The sequence below is a fragment of the Balaenoptera musculus genome, chromosome 6 (assembly GCF_009873245.2).
Source record: "Balaenoptera musculus isolate JJ_BM4_2016_0621 chromosome 6, mBalMus1.pri.v3, whole genome shotgun sequence".
Classification (NCBI taxonomy): domain Eukaryota; kingdom Metazoa; phylum Chordata; class Mammalia; order Artiodactyla; family Balaenopteridae; genus Balaenoptera; species Balaenoptera musculus.
Genome location: NC_045790.1, coordinates 45,874,922 through 45,899,641, shown reverse-complemented (window position 1 = coordinate 45,899,641; position 24,720 = coordinate 45,874,922). Strand labels below are relative to the sequence as shown.

The 24,720-nt window shown below is 36.6% G+C and overlaps 1 protein-coding gene and 1 long non-coding RNA gene across 2 annotated transcripts in view; both read right to left on the bottom strand.

Moving 5' to 3' along the window:
- Window positions 1-5,541: 5,541 nt before the first annotated feature.
- LOC118897136 overlaps window positions 5,542-24,720 on the bottom strand; it is a 68,007-nt gene continuing 48,828 nt past the window's right edge. Inside the window, exons 2-3 of the long non-coding RNA XR_005020348.1 lie at window positions 6,442-6,588; window positions 5,542-5,675 (exon numbers count right to left, since the gene is read on the bottom strand). This is a non-coding gene — a long non-coding RNA (uncharacterized LOC118897136). The remainder of the gene's footprint in view (window positions 5,676-6,441; window positions 6,589-24,720) is intronic.
- IFNE (interferon epsilon) lies at window positions 17,243-17,824 on the bottom strand. Its single transcript, XM_036856015.1, has one exon. The coding sequence runs from the start codon at window positions 17,822-17,824 to the stop codon at window positions 17,243-17,245; it is 582 nt and encodes a 193-aa protein (XP_036711910.1).

Below are 24,720 nucleotides of genomic sequence, written 5' to 3'. Positions count from 1 at the left end.
GCCTGATTCCTCCAGCTCCATTTTGCTTTCTCAAGATTGCTTTGGCTATTTGGGGTCTTTTGTGTCTCCACACAAATTTCAAGATTTTTTTGTTCTAGTTCTGTGAAAAATGCCATGGGTAATTTGATAGGGATTACATTGAATCTGTAGATTGCCTTGGGTAGTATAGTCATTTTGACAATATTGATTCTTCCAAGCCACAAACATGGTATTTCTTCCCATCTGTTAGTGTCTTCTTTGATTTCTTTCATCAGCATCTTATAGTTTTCAGAGTATAGGTCTTTTGTTTCCTTAGGTAGGTTTATTCCTAGGTATTTTATTCTTTTTGATGCAATAGTAAATGGGATTGTTTCTTGAATTTCTCTTTCTGATCTTTTGTTGTTAGTGTATAGAAATGCAACAGATTTCTGTGTATTAATTTTGTAACCTGCGACTTTACCGAATTCATTGATGAGCTCTAGTAGTTTTCTGGTAGTGTCTTTAGGATCTTCTATGTATAGTATCATGTCATCTGGAAACAGTGACAGTTTAACTTCTTCTTTTCCAATTTGGATTCCTTTTATTTCTTTTTCTTCTCCGATTGCCACAGCTAGGACTTTCAAAACAATGTTGAATAAAAGTGGCGAGAGTGGACATCCTTGTCTTGCTCCTGATCATACAGGAAATGCTTTCAGCTTTTCACCATTGAGCATGATGTTATCTGTAGGTCTGTCATATATGGCCTTTATTATGTTGAGGTAGATTCCCTCTATGCCCACTTTCTGGAGAGTTTTTATCATAAATGGGTGCTGAATTTTGTCAAAAGCTTTTTCTGCATCTATTGAGATTATCATATGGTTTTTATTCTTCAATTTGTTGATGTGGGGTATAATACTTATTGATTTGAGAATATTGAAAAATCCTTGCATCCCTGGGATAAATCCCACTTGATCATGGTGTATGATCCTTTTAATGTATTGTTAGATTCGGATTGCTAGCATTTTGTTGAGGGTTTTTGCATCTATGTTCATCAGTGATATTGCCCTGCAATTTTCTTTTTTTTTGTGGTATCTTTTTCTAGTTTTGGTATCAGGATGATGGTGGCCTCATAGAATGAGTTTGGGAGTTTTCCTTCCTCTGCAATTTTTTGGAACAGTTTCAGAAGGGTAGGTGTTAGGTCCCCTCTAAATGTTTGATAGAATTTGCCTGTGAAGCCATCAGGTCCAGTACTTCTGTTTGCTGGGAGTTTTAAAATCACAGGTTCAATTTCAGTGCTTGTGATTGGTCTGTTCATATTTTCTATTTCTTCCTGGTTCAGTCTTGGGAGACTGTACCTTTCTAAATATTTGTCCATTTCTTCCAGGTTGTCCATTTTATTGGTATACAGTTGCTTGTAGTATTCTCTTATGATCCTTTGTATTTCTGTGGTGTCAGTTGTAACTTCTCCTTTTTCATTTCTAATTTTATTGATTTGAGTCATCTCCCTTTTTTTTCTTGATGAGTCTGGTTAACAGTTTATCAATTTTGTTTATTTTTTCAAAGAACCTGCTTTTCGTTTCATTGCTCTGTGTTATTGTTTTCTTTGCCTCTATTTCATTTCTGTCCTGATCTTTATGATTTCTTTCCTTCTACTAACTTTAGGTTTTGTTTGTTCTTGTTTCTCTAGTTGCTTTAGGTGTAAGTTGAGGTTGTTATGTGAGATTTTTCTCATTTCCTGAGGTAAGCTTGTATTGCTATAAACTTCCTTCTTAGAATGCTTTTGCTGCATCCCATAGGTTTTGGATCATTGTGCTTCCATTTTCATTCGTCTCTAGGTATTTTATGATTTCCTCTTCAATTTCTTCAGTGCTCCATTGGTTGCTTAGTAGCATATTGTTTCGCCTCCATGTGTTTGTGTTTTTTATAGCTTTTTTCTTGTAGTTTATTTCTAACCTCATAGTGTTGTGATCAGAAAAGATGCTTGATATGATTTCAATTTTCTTAAATTTACTGAGGCTCGCCTTGTGGCCCAGCATGTGGAGAATGTTCCATGTGCACTTGAGAAGAATGTGTATTCTGCTGCTTTTGGATGGAATACTCTGTAAATATCAATTAAGTCCATCTGGTCTAATGTGTCATTTAAGGCCTGTGTTTCCTTATTGATTTTCTGTCTGGATGATCTGTCCATTGATGAAAGTGGGGTGTTACAGTCCTCCACTATTATTGTGCTACTGTCGATTTCTCCCTTTATGGATGTTAGTACTTGCCTTATATATTGAGGTGCTCCTATGCTGGATGCATATATATTTACAATTGTTATATCTTCTTCTTGGATTGATCCCTTGATCATTATGTAGTGTCCTTTGTCTCTTATAGCAGTCTTTATTTTAAAGTCTATTTTGTCTGAAATGAGCATTGCTACTCCACCTTTCCTTTGATTTCCACTTGCATGGAATGCCTTCTTCCATCTCCTCACTTTCAGCCTGTATGTGTCTCTGGGTCTGAGGTGGGTCTCTTGTAGACAGCATATATACAGGTTTTCTTTGTGTATCCACTCAGCCAGTCTATGTCTTTTGGTTGGAGCATTTAATCCATCTACATTTAAGGTAATTATTGATATGTATGTTCCTATTACCATTTTCTAATTGTTTTGGGTTTGTTTTCATAGGTCTTTTTCTTCTCTTGTGTTTCCTGCCTTGAGAAGCTCCTTTAGTATTCGTTGCAAAGCTGGTCTGGTGGTGCTGAAATCTCTTAGCTTTTGCTTGTCTGTAAAGCTTTTGATTTCTCCATCAAATCTGAATGAGAGCCTTGCTGGGTAGAGTATTCTTGGTTGTAGGTTCTTCCCTTTCATCACTTTAAATATATGGTGCCACTCCTTTCTGGTTTGCAGAGTTTCTGCTGAGAAATTAGCTGATAACCTTATGGGAGTTCCCTTGTATGTTATTTGTTGTTCTTCCCTTGTTGCTTTCAATATTTTTTCTTTGTCTTTAATTTTTGTCAGTTTGATTACTGTGTGTCTTGGCATGTTCCTCCTTGGGTTTATCATGCTTGGGAATCTCTGCGCTTCCTGGACTTGGTTGACTGTTTCCTTTCCCATGTTAGGGAGGAGTTCAGCTATTATCTCTTCAAATACTTTCTCAGGTCCTTTCTCTCTTCTCCTTCTGGGACTCCTACAATGAGAATGTTGTTGCATTTAATGTTGTCCTAGAGGTCTCTTAGGCTGTCTTCATTTCTTTTCATTCTTTTTTCTTTATTCTGTTCCATGGCAGTGATCTCCACCATTGTGTCTTCCAGGTCATTTACCTGTTCTTCTGCCTCAGTTATTCTGCTATTGATTCCTTCTAGTGTATTTTTCATTTCAGTTCATCTCTGTTTGTTCTTTAGTTCTTCTAGGTCTTTGTTAAACATTTCTTGCATCTTCTCAATCACTGCCTCCATTCTTTTTCCAAGATCCTGGATCATCTTCACTATCATTATTCTGAACTCCTTTTCTGGAAGGTTGCCTATCTCCACTTCATTTAGTTGTTTTTCTGGGGTTTTATCTTGTTCCTTCATCTGGGACATAATCCTTTGCCTTTTCATTTTTTCTAACTTTCTGTGATTGTTGTTTTCGTTCTGCAAGTTGCAGGATTATAGTTCTTCTTGCTTCTGCTGTCTGCCCTCTGGTGGATGAGACTATCCAACAGGCTTGTGCAAGCTTCCTGATGGGAGGGGCTAGTGGTGGGTATAGCTGGGTCTTGCTCTGGTGGGCAGGGCTGTGCTCAGTAAAACTTTAATCCACTTGTCTGCTGATGGGTGGGGCTGTTTTCCCTCCCTGTTAGTTCTTTGGCCTGAGGCGACCCAGCACTGGAGCCTACAGGCTATATGGTGGGGCTATTGGCGGCCCCTGGGAAGGCTCATGCCAATGGGTACTTCCCAGAACTGCTGCCGCCAGTGTCCTTGTCCCTGCAATGAGCCACAGCCACCCCATGCCTCTGCAGGAGACCCTCCAACACTAGCAGGTAGGTTTGATTCAATCTCTTATGGGGTCACTGCTCCTTTCCCTTGGTCCTGGTGCAAACAAGACTTTGTGTGTGCCCTCCAAGAGTGGAGTCTCTATTTCCCCACGTCCTGTGGAAGTTCTGCAGTCAAATCCCACTGACCTTCAAAGTCAGATTCCCTGGGGACTCCTAGTCCCCTTGCCAGACTCCCAACTGGGAATCCTGACGTGGGGCTCAGAACCTTCACTCCAGTGGGAGAACTCCTGTGGTATAATTGTTCTCCAATTTGTGGGTCGCCCACCCAGCGGGTATGGGATTTGATTTTATAGTGACTGCGCCCCTCCTACTGTCTCATTGCAGCTTCTTCTTTGTCTTTGGATGTGGGGTATCTTCCTGTTGATGTTTGTTCAGCCGTTAGCTGTGATTGTGGTGCTCTTACAAGAGGAGGTGAGTGCACATCCTTCTACTCTGCCATCTTGAACCAATCTCCTTTGCTTGTTTTCTTTTTAAGGGGAAAATTTCATTAAAATTCTACCTTAAAGCTGTTTTCCTGGAATGTATCTAAATTGGGGATTTCAATTTGAACCAGTAGAGGGCAGAATAACATTAGTCATAGAAGGCACTTGCTTACCGTGTCAACAGTAAGCAAATAAATTAAGTCCAGGTATTCATATGTCTTAGTGCATTTGGTTAGTTAACATAACACCATGTTATGTTCATCCTTAATGAACATAATTAAGACTTTTTTTTTTTACCAGCACTCAGCCATTCAAATATACTTCTTAGCAAAGAGACACCAGAGGACAAAGATATGTTATTAAAATCAGAATGGAAAGAATTCCAGAACTTCCCTTAAATTACATTGGATGCCTGATATGGTCAGATTACGTAGTATATAACAACACAGGCTGACATCGCCATTTTAAAGCTTACCTTTTCCTCTTCATTTTTACATTATTTACTTATTCTAGATTTCTGTAAATATATTTGATTTTTGAATACAATGGCACTTGGAAGATTTTTGTACAATTTTTTTCTAAGTTGGTTACCATAATTGATAAGGCAACCAGTAACATGGATTTTTGATCCAACTACTGGGAACAATTCAAAACAATCTATTCATCAGTATTTAACATGAGAAAAATAAACTTTCATCTCAAATATTTTGATGTGATATTTGTAAAAAAAAAAGAAATTATATGCATCATCTTTAAAAATTCCAAACTGATGAGAAATAAACAGAAACATGAGAATAATATCAAGCAGCTTTCTTTATAAACTGGAGAAATGATAAACTGGAATACAGGCATACCTCAGAGATCTTGCAGGTTCAGTTTCAGACCACTGCAATAAAGTCAATATTGCAATAAAGTGAGTCACACAAATTTTTTGGTTTCCCAGTGCATCTAAGTTATGTTTATATTATACTGTAGTCTATTAAGTGTGCAATAACACTATGTCTAAAAAAATGACGCACATACCTAAATTAAAAAATACTTTATTGCTAAAAATGCTAACCATCATCTGAGCCTTCAGTGAGTCATAATTTTTGCAATAGTAACATCAAAGATCACTGATCATGAATCACCATAACAAATATAATAATAATGAAAAAGTTTGAAATATTGTGAGAATTACCAAAATCTGACACAGAGACACAAAGTTTGAAAAATGGTGCTGATGGACTTGCTCAACGCTGGGTTGTCACAAATCTTCCATTTGTAAAAAATGCAGCATCTGCGAAGCACAATAAAGAAGATACGCCTGTATTCTTCCTAAAAATTAGGTAAAAGACAACAATATCTACCTCCCTTCTAGTATTTAATATTGTGGTGGAATAATAACGATAAATATGAAGCAAAAAAAAGGAAGCAAAATTATTATAGTAAGTAGAAAATACAGTTCCTTAAGGTAAAAGTAAGACTGCCTTTGAGCCCTATTAATGAACACTCCACCATAAATCTAACCACTCTGAGTCCTCTATCACCATGGATTGGTTTTGCCAATTTCTGAACTTCTTATAAATGAAAACACACTTCAGACACTTTATTTATATCTAGCTCTTTCACTCAATGCTATGTCTGTGAAATCATCCATATTGGTTTTGTGTATCAATAATTCATTATTTTCATTGTTATGTACTATGTTTTTTGAATAGATCAAAATATATGTGTCAATTCTAGTATTAATGTACTTTTGCTTTCTTTGGCATGTGTAGGGGTTACTATGATTATGGCTTCTGTGAGCATACCTGGACATTTCTTTTGGTGGATCTAAGCAATAATTTCTATTGGATATATGCCCAGAAGTGGAGTGGCTTTGTCACAGGGTATATACATGCTTATCTTTATAGAATCTACCAAGCACTTTTCAAAAGTTTTAATAATTTATACTCCCATCATCAACAATTGTATGTCAGTATTTTTAATTTTTTAATTTAATATTTTTAGTTTTAGCTGTTTTGATGTGTGTGTTGTGGTATGAGATTTTGGCTTTAACTTACATCCCATGAGCAGTCACGATGATGATCACTTTTTTTCAAGTTTATCGATGGTTTGGATAGCTTCTTCTGTGAAGTGCAGTTTATATCTTCTTCTGTGAAGTGCAGTTTCACAAAGTGTGATGATACTTTCTCATTTTCTTGTTGATACTGAAATACATATTTTAAAAATTTGCAAGAAAGCTACAGATGTAAGTAAGCTAGAGATGCAAGTAAGTTCATAATCTTCTGAGTTTTTTTAACCTGGTTAGTCTGGCAACACCACAATGGTCTTTTGGACTGCTGCAGGATCCTTCTGAGTTAGTAGAGTTTTGTTGTAGGTTCATACTTCCTGCAGGTAAGAGATCTTGGCTAATTCTGTACCAGAAGTCCTTTTCTTAATGTCTTACTTCCCTAACTTGCATCCCAGAAGTTCTTCCTTCATGTTAATTTCATCCAAGAGCATCCCTTCTGATTGGAATAGATACATGTAGAGAAATTTCTGCTGTAACTTATTCAACAATTCCTGGAAGTGCTAAAGGTAAGTTTGAAGCAAGATATTGAGTTAGAGAAATCCTTTTTAGTGAAAATATTTGCTCTAAAGAGAAAATAAGTTAATACCAAGAGGTGCAGAAACATAGATCCAAGATCTAGAATAGTGCTGGAGAAAACAATCAGGAGGTACTTTATTCATCCATAAACTACTATGAAAAACCATATAGTAAAGAAAAAAATCAGCATTCAAGAGTCAGTTACTTACTCTTATTTAAAGCTATATCAATGGTTTTATTCATTAAATGAGAAACATATTAAAATTTTCTTATTTATATATCAGGAAAATATTTTTATCCAAAATTCTGTCTGTTCCACCTTCACCTTTTAACAAAGTCTAGTGAAGTGGTTCCTCCATACTGTCCCTGGTGATACAAAGTCAGCAGTCATCTTCTAGTTCCAACTTTGGGAGACTGAGCTAAGACAAGCCCCCTTTTTTTCAGAAAAACAGAAATACTGGACACAATTTAAAAGAGTCAATTTTAAACACATAACTAAGAAAAAAAAAAAAGGGAAAGATACTTAGGTTCCAAAAATTAAAATGGAGTTTAAAGATCTCATTTCTACCCTCCATTCCATCAAATCGCACTCTCTAGGAATAATGAGACATCAGTTTTCCCCAGTGTAATCATTCTTATTCCTTAATTTGCTTTTTCATTCAACATCATTCAATATGTTATGAACAAGCTTAGATTTAGGTGACTATTCTTTACCTAAATGAATTTAATTGCTGTGTAGTATTCCATAATATGAAGGGATCAGTGTTTACTTAACCAATCCTCTATAATAGCACATTAATTTGACTACAATTCCCTTTTATATAAATAGGGTTGCTATAAATAAATTCATATTCATATTTGGGCAGGGGTATGGACAGAATATTTCTGTAATATAAGTACCTAGAACTGCATTTGGTGAGTCCAGTGGTTCAAAAATTTTGGTAATTTTTACCAAATTAATTACTGATTTTTAAAAAATTTCATGTTTCTACTGTGTATAGGTGTGGGCTCTTACCCCAACCATCACCAAGCTATCTTGTTCTTTATCATATTTTTCATTTATATGAAAAATCCATGATCACTAGGAAGGCTGATTATTTGGCACATGTATACTATCTACTTGTAGCTATTACTGCTTTTGAAAATTACCTCAATATTTCTTGCTCATGTTGCTATTGGGTTAAACTTTTTTGAGCTCTTTTTATATTGAAAATATTATTATTCTATTGCATGTTTTAAGATTTTTTTCACGTCTTTACATTTTCTTGATAGTTCTGTATTGGAGAGACTTCTGTTTTTAATTCATGTATTAAAATGTGTTGCTCATTTCCTTTTAGCCTTGTGTTTCACATCACTCAGGAAGAGCTTTCCTATCTGAAAATTTAAAAACTTTTTATATACACATTTCTTTTAGTATTTAATGTTTGTTTTTGTTTCATATATTTATAACCATAACCATTCAGTGATTTATTATACTCACTTAACAGCTGGATGACCTGAGACACAGAGATGCAGAGTAACATGCTCATGGCCATAAAGCAGTGTATGGCAAAGCTGGTATTGAAACCCAGGTGATCTGCCTTCAGAGCCAACCCTCTTATTGCCTCTTATTCTGCATACATCAAATTTCATTTTGTGTATTGTGGGAGATTTGGAATCTAATTTTTTCCCAGATATCCTATTTTCCCAACAATATTTATTGCATCAGTCAAGCTTTCCCCATTTAGTTTAAAAACAACCATTATTCAATTATCAGTTCTCATATATACATGAGTATGCAAGGTATCTTAAAGCAGTTTTATTTGTTTATTTTTGTGCCAGTACCAACTTTAAAAATTCCAATTAAAAACATTTTCTTTCTCTTTAAATAAAAAATTACATATGTCTCAACAAAAAAATATGTTTTTTGCAAAGGCATATGAAAATGCAATTCAGATCGTTTTGGGACTCAAAACCCAGAACAAAACTTCTTAAAATCCATCTTTTCCAGGCTCTTCCATCTGGATTCTGCTCACCCCATTCTGTACCCTATTTCTCCAGCCCCTGCACTGCAGAACCCCTTAAGATATTTTCCCTTTACCTCTCTTTCTAAATCCCTGGAGACCCTCTCTTCAAATCTTCTCTGACTACATGGAAATTTGCCCAGTTTTTGATTCCTGCCACTGCTTTTCTGGATCCATTCTTCTATCCGTCTCCCAATTGTTTTCTTCCTTTATATTATGAAAATTGCTCTATATTTTTTCTGGGACAATTTCTGCATCCCTCTCTATACTTTATAAATACACATAATGCAGCAGAGCAAAAGACCAAAAACCAGGCAGGGAGATGTACAATCTTTCTTAGAGGATACCTGAGGGGGAGAGGTTGTAAGTACTCATTCGTTTTCTACTTTGCTCTTGTTAACATTTCAAGGTATACGAATTTGTATATAGTTTGTATCATATATTTAAATAAATAAATAAAATGAGGACTTGGAGCTGATGAGGGAGAAGGGCAAGGAGGTCTACAGATGATTCTCACTCACAGCTACCATTGAATGGCACTGCTCAGGGTGCTTGAGGTAATTCTGGCAGTCATCGTGGAAGGTGGGATCCTGGTCCCCTTCTCTTCAGAGGACATGGCATGAACCCCAGTTTCTATGGCCTGATCTCTACTCTTGAGAACAGATCCCTGAGTGTTATTCTCAATAGCACTGCAATAGTAAGTTACCCTTCTTAACCCTGGGGTACCAAACCATATTGCTTGTGTGGGTACCAGAAAGAGTCAACATTCACCCCCATATGGAGAGAGCCAGGGTCTCCTTCTTTATTCTTTAATTTTCCTTATTTCCGTAATTTTTTAGCAAGTTTTTTAATGGATAGGAAGCCCCTCCTGATTTCCACCCTGATATCCTCCCAGAGGCTATATTCACTTACTTTCATTTAGAGGCTTACTCCTTGGAAGGTCCTCTAACCTTCCAATCTTGGTTCCTCACTGCTCAGGAGGAGCCCCTCCTTCCTCCCTCTCCTGCCCCTAATACATCTCCAGCTGTCCACCTGCTGATGAGGTCCAGTGAGGAATTTTTCCATACAAGTCTTATCCCAAATAGCATGAGATCCGCTGTGCCTCAAGGCTGAACATCTACTGGTGCTACTCACAGAGGACACAGTGGCCTGGTCTTTTGTCCATGGCTGACTATCTTCCATCAGCTTCTGAGGGAATCTGGTCCTTCCTATTCTCCAGGCATAAAAGAAGCAAGATTCTCTTTTGGTACAGAAGCTGTGAGGTCTCCTTCTTGCATAGACTATTATACCCCCGAGTCTGAGCCCAGCTCAGGGAGAATTAAGGCTCAAGCAGAGCTAGTACCCTGGTAGGGGGTGTATCTATTTCTTCAAAAACATGTTATTAGGTATGGGTTTCACAGTTTACTCAATGTTTATTCAGGATATGATATCATCATCTGAATTGCCTAAATATATTTATATAATAAATGTATTATATTTTACCTTTTTTCCTTATGTACTGAAGATGCCTAGCTTGAGCTTAATTAGTGTTGTCCTTGGATTCATACCAGTGTGGCTTGTGTCAGGGGTCTTAGAGTGGGCTCACAGGGTTCCATTTGCATGAGATGACAAGGGAGCTTCTAAGAAGAACACATCCTGAGGACCACAACCTGGTCCAATCACAGTAATTCTGCTTGGGAGTAGAAGGTCAGCTTTGACAAAGCCATGGGGTTTGACACTAGGATCTCCGGTGGCCCAACCCTTATAACCACACCCCCGAATGCTGTGAAAGAGAAGGACAGTTAGTGATTTTTGTTTTCATTTGACTTTTTATTTTTAATATGTCAGGCATTAGTTGCACAAGACAACACATGACAATCAGAGAAATGCTTTGGGGAAGAAATCTTTCCTCTGGAATCTTACACTCTACCCCACGTGTATATAATGCCACATGTGGTTTTTTGATGTTCAAGGCCTCAGATATGACCCCAAGTGCTCCAGGGAACTTTGTGCCTAGAACTTACGGCATGAACCTACTGATGGAAATTCTAACATCCTTCTTCCACGGGACCCTTGATCTGGTATCTTCTGAGACAATTTCCCTGTAGAATGCTACAACGGAATCCCTGATATGTCCAAACTCATCTCTTTGCCCTTCTAATTGCAATCCATGGTAGAAATCCACTTAGCTAGAGGCATTTGGGGGACATTTCTGTTATTTTATTCATTTCAGCTCCTGAACACTATCCCACCCACAGTGTGTCCTCTTTCCCCTACCCCTCTACTAGACAAAAGTGGGGACTTCAAGGTATTTTTCCTGTAATAGCACAATTTGCTCTGGAAATATGCTTATTTCCTTCCCAGTTCCATCCAGCCTTTTCCTCCTCCACTTGTCCCTCCCTCCCAAGGAGTGAGAATAGATTAGGAGATGTTACTTAAAAAATGTCTGTCATACTGAATAATACACCAGCTAGAATTCAGTTCTTAATGCTCTCAAACTAACTCTGTTTTGATCAGATTGATAACCACCTTGTTCATCTGACATGAACCCAAATGAACCTCTGCTACTTAGAATAATTAAATTTCTCCCAGGGATCTATGTCTTATTTAGTACAAGGCTTATACTGAAACTTAACTTGGAATAAATTTCACTAAAACAATGTGCACTTAGCTCTCTTACACAGAAAAAGTTACATGATTTATGGGTCAAGGGAACCTGCCTTTTGTTCTATTCAAACTTGCTCCACTGTTGCTAAGAGGTACACATCTCCACCTTCAGTGAAGAAAACTTAGCTGAACAGGTTTCCACACTTCTAAGAAGCTGGATTCCTCTTGCATTTAAGGTAAACCCATGGGACTGTTTTGGTGTTATGATCCCTTCCCTGAATACTTGCAATGTGACTCTGGCTATTTATCTCTAAATATTCATTACATGCTGGCTATCTCCTGACTATCCATAATGCTTCAAGAATACAATCCAAAGAAATGAGGAAAATTGCCATCAAGTCTTTACTACTAGTTGGTAGAAAAACTGATCCAGTGACCACCCATTCTGGACAATAACAAGTTGCCTTTTGAATAGAACAATGGGAAGAGTGTTACACCTTATACAACTATAAAATTGAGCCATTTACACCACTTCCATGTATCGTCTTCATAATTTTTCCAACATATTAAGCTTTCTATAAACTGAACAAAAATTTTAAGTTGGTACCAGTGGTTTCTATACTACTTGGCAGTTGAAAGCACAACTAACCATCACCAGGCTGACAGGGATCAAAGGCCCAGGAAGTGTGAATTCAGAAAAGGATTGTCTAAGGGGACCAGAACAATCAGAAGAGAGGCTCCTGCCTGGACTTCTGCCCTACGTATCATGCCATTACTTTATTATGCCCTTAATATATAAGGTTAAAAACCACCCTTTCATTAGAGAAAGATAGTTACTTCACTTTTTACTCCAAGAAATAGCTTATCCAAATATCCCATCCAGGAAAAGTAGAGAAACTGAAAAACAAAAATAAACACTTTACCCCTTGGCAGACACAGGTGAACAAGACTTTCTCATCTCTAGACAGAGTCTCCTCACATATACAACTGTCCGTGACAATATGGTACTGACATATCCCTTCTTTTTTTTAATACATTTAAAATTTCTTCATTCATTCAATATTTAGATTGTCCCTGTTATGTGCTCAGGTAAAGACTTAAGAAGTCATTTGCCTACCGTGAAGTAGGTCACACTTTAGTTGAAAGAAAGAGAAGTAACTGATTATAGTACAATGTAGTTTGTGACACGGTAAGAGTTGTGATCTGCAGGGGCACAAATAGATTCAGAGAAATCAGACTGTAAGGGCTTTCAGTGAAGGGAAAATTTTTAAGTGAGTCATAAATAGCAAGAATGAGATATTAACACATATTAGAAAAAGGATATGTACCAGGCCAAAGAAATAGAATGTGAGTTTGGGTTTTCTATGGCCCTAAAGGGAAGTTCTATATGTTATGCTATTGGAGTTCAGATGCTGAGAAAGCAGACTTTGAGACAAAAATTACCATACAAGGAGTTTATTAGGGAGTACTATGGGATCAACACTTAAGGGAAGAGAAGCCAGGAGGACTGAGACAGAGAATGTTGAGTTGCAGTGCAGTCACAAAGTGGCCTTGGCCAATTACCATGAGGAGCTCCGAAGCTGGGATGACCCTTCTGAGGTGGAGTGAGGGGTATGAGTCTTTATACCTCTACATCGACCAGTCATTGAATACAGGCAGACTCCAGGAAAGGGGAGAAAACTTGGGCTAAATGCTAAAAGTAATTCAAGGAATGAACCCCAAATCTCTTTATTTACCAAACATCTATACGTCTCAATAGAGATTATTGAATCACCTGTCATCTTTCACCCTGGAATCCTCTATCTTTCAGAAGTGTGGTTTCCTTTGTGTCCACAACATATTCTTTGTCCAATCAATTACTGCTATAGTTGTAGTTTTGATTTCACTTAACCACAGGCGTGAGAAACAGAAACTCTTACAGAAAGAAACTTGGTTTGGATCATTTTCCTTAAAAGGCAGCTATTGTTATGGGGTGTAACTGGGATATTACAGCTTCTTTAAGAGGGAAAAAAGCCATTTAATCTGCTGCTGTGAAAAGGCAGTGACAGAAAAAAACTATCCTTACCAACTACCTCCTATCTATAGGATGCCCATTTCTCTCCAGGTACTGTGGGAAAATATGAGATCAGTAACCTCAAGGAGACCATGCCTTCATCTGTTAAAAGTCTACCTTGGCTATCAAGAAATAGGGATATGGTTAATACTGTGTAGTCACAAGACCAACAGCATCAACTTCATCTAGGAATTGTTATAAATGCCAATACTTAGTCCCCACCACAGACCTATTAGATCAGAAACAGTGGGGGTGGAGTCATGTGATCTGTGCTTTAACAAGCCCTCCAGATGATTCTGATGTGCTGGAGGTGGGGCTTAATTTACTGCACAAGATAAGCATACTAAGCCAAATGTCTACAAGAGGCCATATTTGTTCTTTTCAAAAATATTTGTACTTATATATTTATTTATATTCTGGCCACCCCATGCGGCACGTGGGATCTTAGTTCCGTGACCAGGAATTGAACCCGTGCCCTGGGATTGAACCCGTGCCCCCTGCAGTGGAAGTGTGGAGTCCTAACCACTGGACCGCCAGGGAATTCCCTATTTGTTCTTTTTATAAATTTCAAAAATAAAAGTATTTTATTTTTCCTGGTTCCAAAATGAATCCATATTCATAAGAGAAGTATTTAATCTGAAAAGTATAAGAGAATGGAAATTCTATCACCCAGATGGCACTGCTGTGAACATTTCAGTGTATTTCTTTTCAGACATTTTTCATGCATATTTTATTTGGAAAAAATACGATACTGTACTTGTTATTTAGTAACTCATTTTTTTGATTTAGTAATCTATTTAGCTCAGGACATGTAGATGTAACAATGATAATTCAGATGACTCAGCCTGTGAGTACAAATGAACTTGCCTTTACTCTGAGCTCACCCAGGCATTACTAGCAGGGCGTCTAGTCTTTTAAAGTATTTCTCTTCCTCAATATCTCCAAGCTTAGAACTCTGGTTTTAAAGTTTTAAAAGGGTACATATATTTAAAAGCAAGCAATTTTTAGTTTGTATTAGGCAGTTAAAACAGTTATACAAGCAGGATGTCAACTTAAGCTAAATGTCTGGGGAAACATTAGCATGTAAAGTATTGGTTCTAGCTTCTAAATATGAGTATCATCTGCTGTAAGTTTCCACTTGGCAGCTTCTCCATTCTGTTCACCTTAGTTCTGAAGAAAAAAATGTTCGGGGGAGCAAAATATCCTTTCTGTAATTCAAGATTATGAGAGTACGCAAACTTGGTAAGGAAAGCCAGGAGCAAATTATTCTCATTACTGCCATCATTGTATTTCCCAGTGATATTGCACAATGCCGTTCAGGTTTGTGGTGACTAGGAATACAACGCAGGCTTTCAAGGCGCGCAGACTTGGGAGGAAATTTTGCTCTGGCATTTGCTAGCTCTGTGGCTTGCTGCGTTACTTTGAGCAAGTTACGTACTTGACTTTTAAAGTCTTGTTCTCCTCACCTGAGGAAAGAATAACAGAAACTACCTTGCAAGATTAACTAGAGAACTGAATAACATGCTAAATGATGGATTTGGTTCTGAAAGGTTCCTGGTTTAAAGAAAACAACAAAAATTCAAGACATGAGAAGCAAATAACCTGTAAACACAGCTGAGTGTGATAAATACTTCTCCTTTCTCCACTTCCCTACCTCTGCGTGAACTTGAAGGTAAGTAGGTCAACCTGTGGGCTGAAAATGTGAAGCCAACAAAGACTTCCTCCTGACTGCCCAGCCTCTGTTTCCTCACCCTCTTCCACTACTGCAGCTGACCCTGCCTCAGTCTCAGGATCCTATTCAGTTCCTCCTTGTTCCTTTCAATCCAAATCTGGAAGCACTGGCCAATAGTTAATACACTCACGTTAATTAAACTGAAATGGAATATGTTCTTCAGCAAGCTTTTACAGCCAGTGATAACTTTTAACTAGAATTATACAATGAATCTGAAGCAGAACATGACATAAAGTAGTAGAATAAGCACCAGATTTTTGGGCCACGGCTATGCTTCTCGCATTGGGCAAAAGTCGCTGTGACTGTGGGAAAGTTAACAAGCCTCAGTGACCTTCAGTTTCTCTGGCCTCACATTTGTTCCATGGCGATTTTGGGGAGCTCCTGGGTGGAAGAGCTGGAATCCCTTCATCACCAGCATCTCCTCTCGTTTGGCATGAGTGCCCTTCTATCCAGCCCTCCTCCCATCTAGCCCCGCTCCGGGCCACCCCAAGGGCAGGCTGGCTCAGTCCTGTTTCTTCTAACCTTCACCAAACACTTCCTTTCACCAACAAGACTCCTCCATGTATATTTCTGATTACTGTGACTTGTTAGATATATTTTATTATTTTAATTTGTAACATTCAAATGGCTAAAAATTAAAATACAAAAATATGCTGTAAATCCTCTTCCACCCTGTTCTCCTCCCTTAGTTTCTCTCCCTACCCCACTCCACCAAATACAGGTTATCATCATTGTAACTTATTCCTGGTATATTCTTTATTTAGTCATACCTAAGTAAGGTCAAATATAAAATGTGTTTTACATTTTAATCTCAAATGTAGCGTTTTATATATAGTCTGCATCTTGCTTTTTTTTTTTTTTTTTTTAGTATAGGAAGAGCACCCAATTCTTTCCTCCAGCTGAATAGTTTTCCTTTGTGTGAATATGACTTAACTATCTCTAATTGGAAGGATTTGGGTGATTTTCTGTCTTTTGATATTATATATAACATTGCAATGAATAATACTGTATGTAAGTCATTTCACATGGCTGCAAGTATTTTTATAGGACACATTTCAGACCTGCACTTGATGGATAAAAGACTATATGCATCTGTAATTTTAATAGATTTCACCAAATTGCCTCCACAGCGATTGTGCCAATTTCCAGGACTCTGGCAAACTATAAGAGCATCCCTCCCCAAAGTCTCCATAAGAGTGTTTTTAAAACTGAACTCGTCGGTTTCATCTATCTGATAGGTTATAAATGGCACGTTAGTCACTTTTAATTTCTATTTTTTATTATTATGCATGAGGTTGAACCCTTTTCATGCATTTATGTTTTCCTCTGCAAACTGCTTGTTCATGTCCTTTGGCTTTGCTTCTATTGTGTCACCTGGAACAAATATTCAGTGTGTGATGATATTTTCAGATCTTGCAATACAAATTATTCTGAGTATTTCTCATTGCTCCTACCAATTTCTGGCAAATAAAGAAATCATTGGGATGGATATTCTATGATAAGGAAAGTATTATAGTGGAGACATATTTCATTATATCTACTTGGCCAACTTTTATGAAAATATACCCATTTGAAGAACAATTATGAAATATTAATGACTCATTTCAACTCATAAAAATTTCAGATTGATAGAAAATACAAAGTGACATTACAAAATAAAAACACTTGTAGTCAATGTGCATCATCTTAAAGCACAGACCAATATATATATATATTATATATATTATATATATTATATATATTATATATATATAATATATATAATATATATATATACACAAAACCAAAGCAATACTACCATTTTAAAACAAAAAGAAATAATAGTGTCTGGAGAAATCCTACCACCGCTCCACCTACCCTATGCTTTTAAAGCCTGCAGTTGGCTCTTCCTCCACATGGTTCAAGTTTCCATTCCTTGTTTGCTCAGCTTTCCTGTGAGTCGGAACACAAAGAACAGACACCGGTTGATTTCTACTTGGACAATGGTCCAGGCACAGGTGCTATAGTCCTGGTTTTCCAGGTAATCACGTATCCTTTGGAAATATATTTTAACCTGTAATCTAAGGTTCTCACTGCCCAAGGTGTCTCTTTTCTGCTCTGCTTGCAGTCTCATGAGCGCTTCTAGGTATTTCAGCTGTTGATGAAGTTCAATGAGGAACTTCTCCATGTGGGTTTCCTCCCAACCATTCAGAGAAATAATTGCCCTGAAGAGGTTGAAGATCTGCTGAAGCATCTCATGAAGAATGGCCAGTGCTTGTCCTTTCTGGTACTGGTGAGGATTCATAGACTTCTGGGGAAGCAGGAAGTTTTTCCTGTGTGGTAGACACTGCTGAATTGAAGAGGTCTGCAATTTATTCAAGAGTTTTAAACTCTCCCTGTTCACTCTCTTTTGTTGGAAAAGAACCAGTTTCAGCTCTCGGGAGCAGACAGAGGAAGAAGCCAACAGCACCAACACAATTTCAAAGAAAGGTTTGTTAATCATGGTGAAGGTCAAATACTCCACTCATCTCTGTACAGACTTGATAAGGCTCCAACTCTAGTGACTATATGTCTTTCGTGCATCTCAGATTATTCTGGAAGGGGATCTCTTTTGCAGTTTTGTTCCTAATGCTGTCATTTCTCAAAGTTTACATGTTAGGCTTTCTGGTTCCCTATTCGTACTGTTCATGGGACATTTCCTCCACTTTCCCCATTGTGTTGGCTGTTTGAGGAAGTAATCAAAAGAATTTGTTTTCTTTGTATGTGTTCCTTGAGGCAATTACAGACCAGTCATCCAAAATGATCTTCTATTACTCTCATTATTTATTACACACAAAGTTTCACTCAACACAATATGCTTTCTAAATATTTAGTCATTTGGTCAAGCTTATTAAAGTTCTTTTATTGAGAGTAAATGTTTCTTCTTAAAGTAGTAGTCTTTCATGGAGTTATATGTATCAGAGGCTTAGCAGCACCTGTAAGGCACTCAGGGGCAAAAATTAAACAACAAAAATTTAACTGAGTAAAATTAAAGGCTGAGTAAATTAAAGTTAAAATTAACTGGCTCCACCAAGCTGTAAAAAAGGAAAGGTTTTTAAAGGTAGAAAGGGGGCAGAAAAAAGAAAATTATTAGCAAAAAATGTATTGTCTCAGGCAAGGTTGCCTTCCTAAGGGGAATGGAGGGGCCTATACGGAAGATTACCTCACTAGCGCTAACCAGGTAATTCTAGGTTGACTGGTTAAAGGTTACATTCCTGGGCTGTGGAAACGGCAATTAAGTTAAATATTAAGTCTTGGTTTACTGACATGGGGTTTAGCACAAGTAACTCCATTTTGGGTCTGCTGTCTCCTTTTTAACACTACTAAATTTGAAACCTCAAGTAGAACTGTAAATTTGCACAAATCCTTGAGCAAATTAATCTTAAGATATGTATCAGCAATCTTAAATTGTTTTGCGTCTTATCCAAGCAGTTTAACATCTAAGATTCTAGCCTATGGAAGTAATATAAAAGGGAAAATATTAGCAAAAGAAGGTCATTAAAAAATTATTGCAATTGCAGAATATTAGAGACAGCCTATAGGTCCAACAATAGGGGGATGGTTAAATAAATGTTGGTAAATCCACATAATGAAATGCTATGTAACCATTATAAATGATAAAAATTATACGTGAAAAGAGTTTGGGAGCAGTTGGTTAGTCTATATTCCCTAGGGTACCAATAACTATGGTAAATCAATGTGACTAGTTTACATCAGTAATGCTTCTTGAATTACAAATTCCCAGTTCCATATCTAAGTCCTCCAGAATAAACCCCCAATCAACCTTTCCAATCTTAGATAAGATTGCTCCAAATGTAGTATGAGGGAACCTGAATTCCAAATAAAGTTAATGATGTGCTATTCCCTTAATATAGCTAGACTTGTGTGTGTGTGTATTAATGATATTTTCTCTCTCTGAAACATCACTTGTTGCCTCCTTCACTCCCAGTACCTGTCTGTCCAAGGACTAAGGACTACTTCTCCTTTAGGGTCTAGATCTCTCCCCAGGGAGCTTTAATCTCTTCTCTGGATCCTCACAGCACTTTGCACCTTTTAAGACACTTTTCTTGGTCTGCCTTATATATGGTTATTTATTTACCTGTCTTACAACCTTCCAACATTAAAACCTCTTAATAGAGTGGAATAAACATTCATCTTTTTTACTGTCTATACAACTATAATAGGAGCTTAATAAACCTGTGTTGACTTGGAGTGACAATGTGCTCTACCACAAAGTAATACAAGATGTTACATCTTATATTTGACCATTTCTCTGCAGGCAGTTGGGTGAGATCACAAGTGTTGAAAAGAGACTGTAAACATGTGTGGTCTCATTATCTACCAGCTCAGCTATATGCTGGTGTCACTTAGTCAGTCTGGTATTAATAAGCTGAAATAAACGGAGTCAACATGCTCCATGGAGGAATCTTTTCCCGTACAAAAGTTCAATCACATCGATCAAAAGGTTTCTAACATTTTGGGTGCTGTGGAATTTGAACTTTCAGATCCAGGTCCATGAGAGTCAAATTACAGAAATCTCTTATCTGAGCTAACAAGGTAAATAGGCTTTAAACTGATGTCAGGGAGTGGGAGTTGGAAAGAAAAGAAAACTTCACACCAAACTGGACTGAGTATTAACTCTGTTCAAAGGTAGGTAATGTCATGTTAAACCTTGGGCCCATGACTACAAACTTAGCATCTAAGCTAGGCACAGCTTGTACTGGATGTTGTTCTGTAAAGCATGTCCTCTTTGAAAAGTTTTTAAACTTTTCACAGGATCAAAAATTACCTAGTAATTCCACTAGACTTACTGGTTATTTGACATCTGTACATAGTGTTCCTCTGCTTGGGACCATGGTGTCCATCAGGATGACAAATACTTCTTTCATGTTTTCACATCTCCTAGGGCAACCAGTAACTTTATAAAGTGATTCAGTGAACTAAGGGCTCTGTTCTTTCCCACTGACTGCTAGAGAAGCCAATTGCTTAAGGAAAGGCTAGGGAAAAAGAAGGAAATCTGTTATATATTATCATCTGAATTACGGAATTTGGATTTTGAAGTCACAAAGACCTGGAATGGAATATTCTCTCTACCATCTGCTGGCTGTGTGACTTTGTGCAAGTTACTTAATTTCTTTCTGACTCAGTTTTTTCATCTCTAATTTATAAAACATTTTTGAGGATTAGCAGATAATAAGATTATAAATAAAAATCTAGTATGGTGTCTAAACTATGATAAATAACTAATGCATATTAGTTTACTTCTACTTAACAAATGACTTCATCAGCCACATTCTTCCTGGGGATTCACAGATAGTTATGGTAAAATATTTTTACAGATAGAACAGAAGATAGGAATTAAAAATTCAACATTTTAATCTTCTTCTGGCTCTTTTGAGGATAAGCTGAGTTGCTCTGGGTTTCTGGAAGGGTCTGATCTCATTATATCTGAATAATTTTTATTGTGGCAGCAACTCCACTAGTGTTTTTGAAATTTCTTCTTCTCCCTCTTCTCCTCTTTCTCCTCCTTCTTCTCCTCTTCCTTCTCTGCCCTTTCTTTCTCTGTGTCTCTGTTTTTCTCTCTCTCTCTCAACAAAGACCTATGATTATTTATAATATACAAAAGGAATTAATACCTGTTTTGATAACATTCTGATTACTCTATCTAGACAACAGATTTTTGACCTGATCGCAACATAAATCTATAAATCTTTAATGCAGAGCTTCAGGAAAACACTGTAAGGATAAATGAGAATAATCTCTAATCTGCAATCAAGACTTTCACATCATTTTCATCCAATTGACTATAATAATGTAAAATTGTGTTGATTTCCAAATGCTGGAGGATTTTCCAGATATCATTCCGTTATTGATTTCTAATTTGAATCTGTTGTAGTCAAAGAAATTTAAATTTATTGAGACGTATTTTATAGCTCAGAATATGTTCTATATTGGTGACTTGTACCATGTAAACTCAAAAGAATTATTTTCTGCTTTTGTTGGCTGAACTGCTCTATAAATGGTAATTAGGTCAACTTGGTTGATAGTGTTGTTGAAGTTTTCTATGCTCTTTCTATCATTTGTTCTATCAACTATCAAGAGAGATGCCTTGAAATCTCCAACTATAATTTTGGATTTGTCTATCTCCTTTTCAGTTCTATCAGTTTTTACTTCATATATTGTTAAACTCTGCTATTAGGTACATCACATCACTGTCCACTTGATGAATTGACTCTTTTATATTGAAATGTCCCTCTTTGTCCCTGGTAATATTCCTTATTCTGAAATCAACTTTGTCTCATATTATATACTCATGCTTTCTTTTGACTAGTGTTTGCAAGGTGTATCCTGTTGTATCTTTTTACTTTTAACCTATACATGTTTTTTTCATATTGAAAGTGAGTTTCTTACATATGGCATATAGTTGGACCTTGCTTTTTATCCAATCTAACAATCTTTGCTTTTTATTAGAGTGTTTGGGCCATTTCCATTTAATGTGATTATCAATATGTCTGGGTTTACATCTACCATTTTACTATTTGTTTTCTAATTGCCGCATGTTCTTTTTCCTTTTTTCCTTCTTTTAGATTTATTTTTAAAAAGTAATTCCACTTTATCTCTACCATGAGTTTATTAGCTACACTATTTTGTTTTATTTTTATAATAGCTTCTCTAGGGTTTAAAGTATGTATTTTTATTTAGCATATTACAGTTTACTTTCAAATAATATTATATAACACAAAGTATATTGTAAGGATATTACAACATATTTCTATCTTCTCCCTTTCACCCTTATACTATTGTTGTCAGACATTTTCACATATTTTAAACCTCTAATGCGTTGATATTATATTTGTCTTTTAAATAGTCAATTATATTGTAAAGAGATTTTGGAAATCTGTCTTCTATATTTATTCACATAGTTACCATTTAACCAACCATATCTACCATCATCATATATTTACCCACATAGCTACTGGTGGTCTTCATTCCTTTTTGGTAGATCTAAATTTCTATCTGGTGTTATTTTCCTTCTTCTTGAATAACTTCCTTTAATATTTCTTGTATCTCAGTTCTGCTGGTAATAAATTCTCTCGGTTTTTGTCTGAAAAAGTATTTTTTTCTTCATTTTTGAAATATTTTCTTACCGGGTATAGAATTTTAAGTTGACATATTTTTTCTTTCAGTACTGTAATGGTGTTGCTCCACTGTCTTTTGGCTTACATGATTTCTGAAGAGAAGACTGCTGTCATTCTTAATTTTATTCCCTTGTGCATAATGTGTCTCCTTTTTCTCTGACAGGTTTTAAGATTTTCTCTCTATCATCATTTTTCAGCAATTTGATTATGATACCTCTTGGTGTGATTTTCTTCCTGTATCTTCTACTAGGATTTTCTTGAATCTATGTTTCTATAATTTTCATCAGAATCAGAAAAGTTTCAGACATTATTTTTTCCAACATTTTTCATCTTTTTCTGGGACTCTATTGTAGATGTCAGACCATTCAATATTTTCACACAGGCCACTGATGTTTTGTTCATTTATTTTAGTCTTTTTCTCTTTTATTTTTGATAGTTCTATGGCTATATCTTGAAGTTGATTGATACTTTCTTCCCTAATATCTTATCTAATGTTAATCCCACCCAATATATTTATCATTCTAGGTATTACATTTTTCATCTCTAGATGTTCAATTTGTTCCTTTTTGACATCTTTCATTTCTTCCTTATGTTCATCTTTTCTTCTACCTTCTTGAGCTTATGGGGTATTTTTATAATAGGCCTTTTAACCTCCTTGTCTGCTAATTCTGTGTCATTTCTGGGTCTGGTTTCTTGATTATTTTTTCTACTGATTATGGGTCCTATTTTCTTGCTTCTTTGCATGCCTGGTAGCTTTCGATTGGATTCTGAACATTCTAAGTTTTACTTTACTGGGCACTGAATTTGCTAAGTCCTATATATATGGTGGGGCTTTGTTTAAGACATAGTTAATTCACTTGGAATCTGTTTGATTTCTTGGGGCCTTGCTTTTAAGCTCTGCTAGAGTGGATGGATCAGACTTTATAGTCTAGGGCAATGTTATTCCACTACCAAGGGAATACCCTTGTAAGGACTCTCTTCAATGTTCCCTGTATTAGGAAGTCTTTGCAATTTGGTCAGTAGAAAATGAAATATTCCCAGTCCTGTGTCAGCCCTGGGGATAGCTGGCCTGTTCCTTTCTGGGTCTTTTTCCCCAGTGTTGGTTAATTCACACATCACAAATTAGCTACAGACTCCAGCAGTCCCTTCTACAGATCTCTGTATCTTTATATCTCAGTATTTGTCTCTATCTCTTTTCTCTCTAATATTTTGCCCTGCAATATCTTACTACCTCTCTGAACTCCAAACTTTGACTATCAACTCAGTGAGATCACTGATCTGTTTGGGTTTCCTCCTCCTCCTTGTGATCCTAGAAACTTTCTCCACACAGTAAGCAGGAGCAATAATAGGGCTAACTATATTTATTTTTCTTTTCTCAAGGATCGTTATCCTATGCTTCCTGTTACCCAATGTCTGAAAGCTATTGTTTCATATGTTTTCTTTCATTTTTTAGTTTTTTAAAGCGGGAGGGTGAATCTAGTCTCTCATCACGTCTGGAAGTGGAAGTTCTCTCAACATTAATGATCTAAATCGGAAGTTAGCAAACTACAACCCATGAGCCAAATCCAGTTCACTACCCGTTTTCATAAATAAAGTTTTATTGGAACACAACTGTGCCCATTCAATTATATATTGCATATGACACTTTCATGCTATAATTGGCGAGTTTAGTTGTGACAAAAATGGGCTTTGTCAGTGACTTCTAAGTTTATTAGCTGAAAGTATATTTCTATTTCTTCACTTTTCCCACAAATTATTTATTTACTATTACTGTTAATCTAAAAAAGTTAATGCTGTAATTAGAATCCTGATTACCTCTGTGTGCTAAAAATATGCCAAAATAGTTTGTTAGTACGGAAGGCATTTAAAACTCAACCAAAGGATGGCAGTATAAGATCAATTACTTATAGCCTGGAATCAGCTTGCACTGTTGGCAAAAGAAATCAAAACGTTCATGGCATCTAGTAGTCTAATAATGTGTAGTCAACAACACGTTATTGTTTTGACCAACTGAATTGTTCCCGTAATGCATAAGCTTACTAATCACTCTAACTCATACTAAGATACTTACTGGTTAGTGTTAAATATTTCCCTTTTTTTGCCTTGATTACTCTAATGGACATTTACTGCTTTCTGGATAGCCACTGTCATCACTGCTCTCTTCTCTGGGGGTTATGGGTAAACATATCCTGACTTCTCTGCCTACTCTTGGGTCTTGTGC

What these genes read in the sequence shown, in the direction of transcription:
- IFNE (XM_036856015.1), bottom strand. Translation starts at nt 17,824, where the DNA reads ATGATTAACAAACCTTTCTTTGAAATTGTGTTGGTGCTGTTGGCTTCT.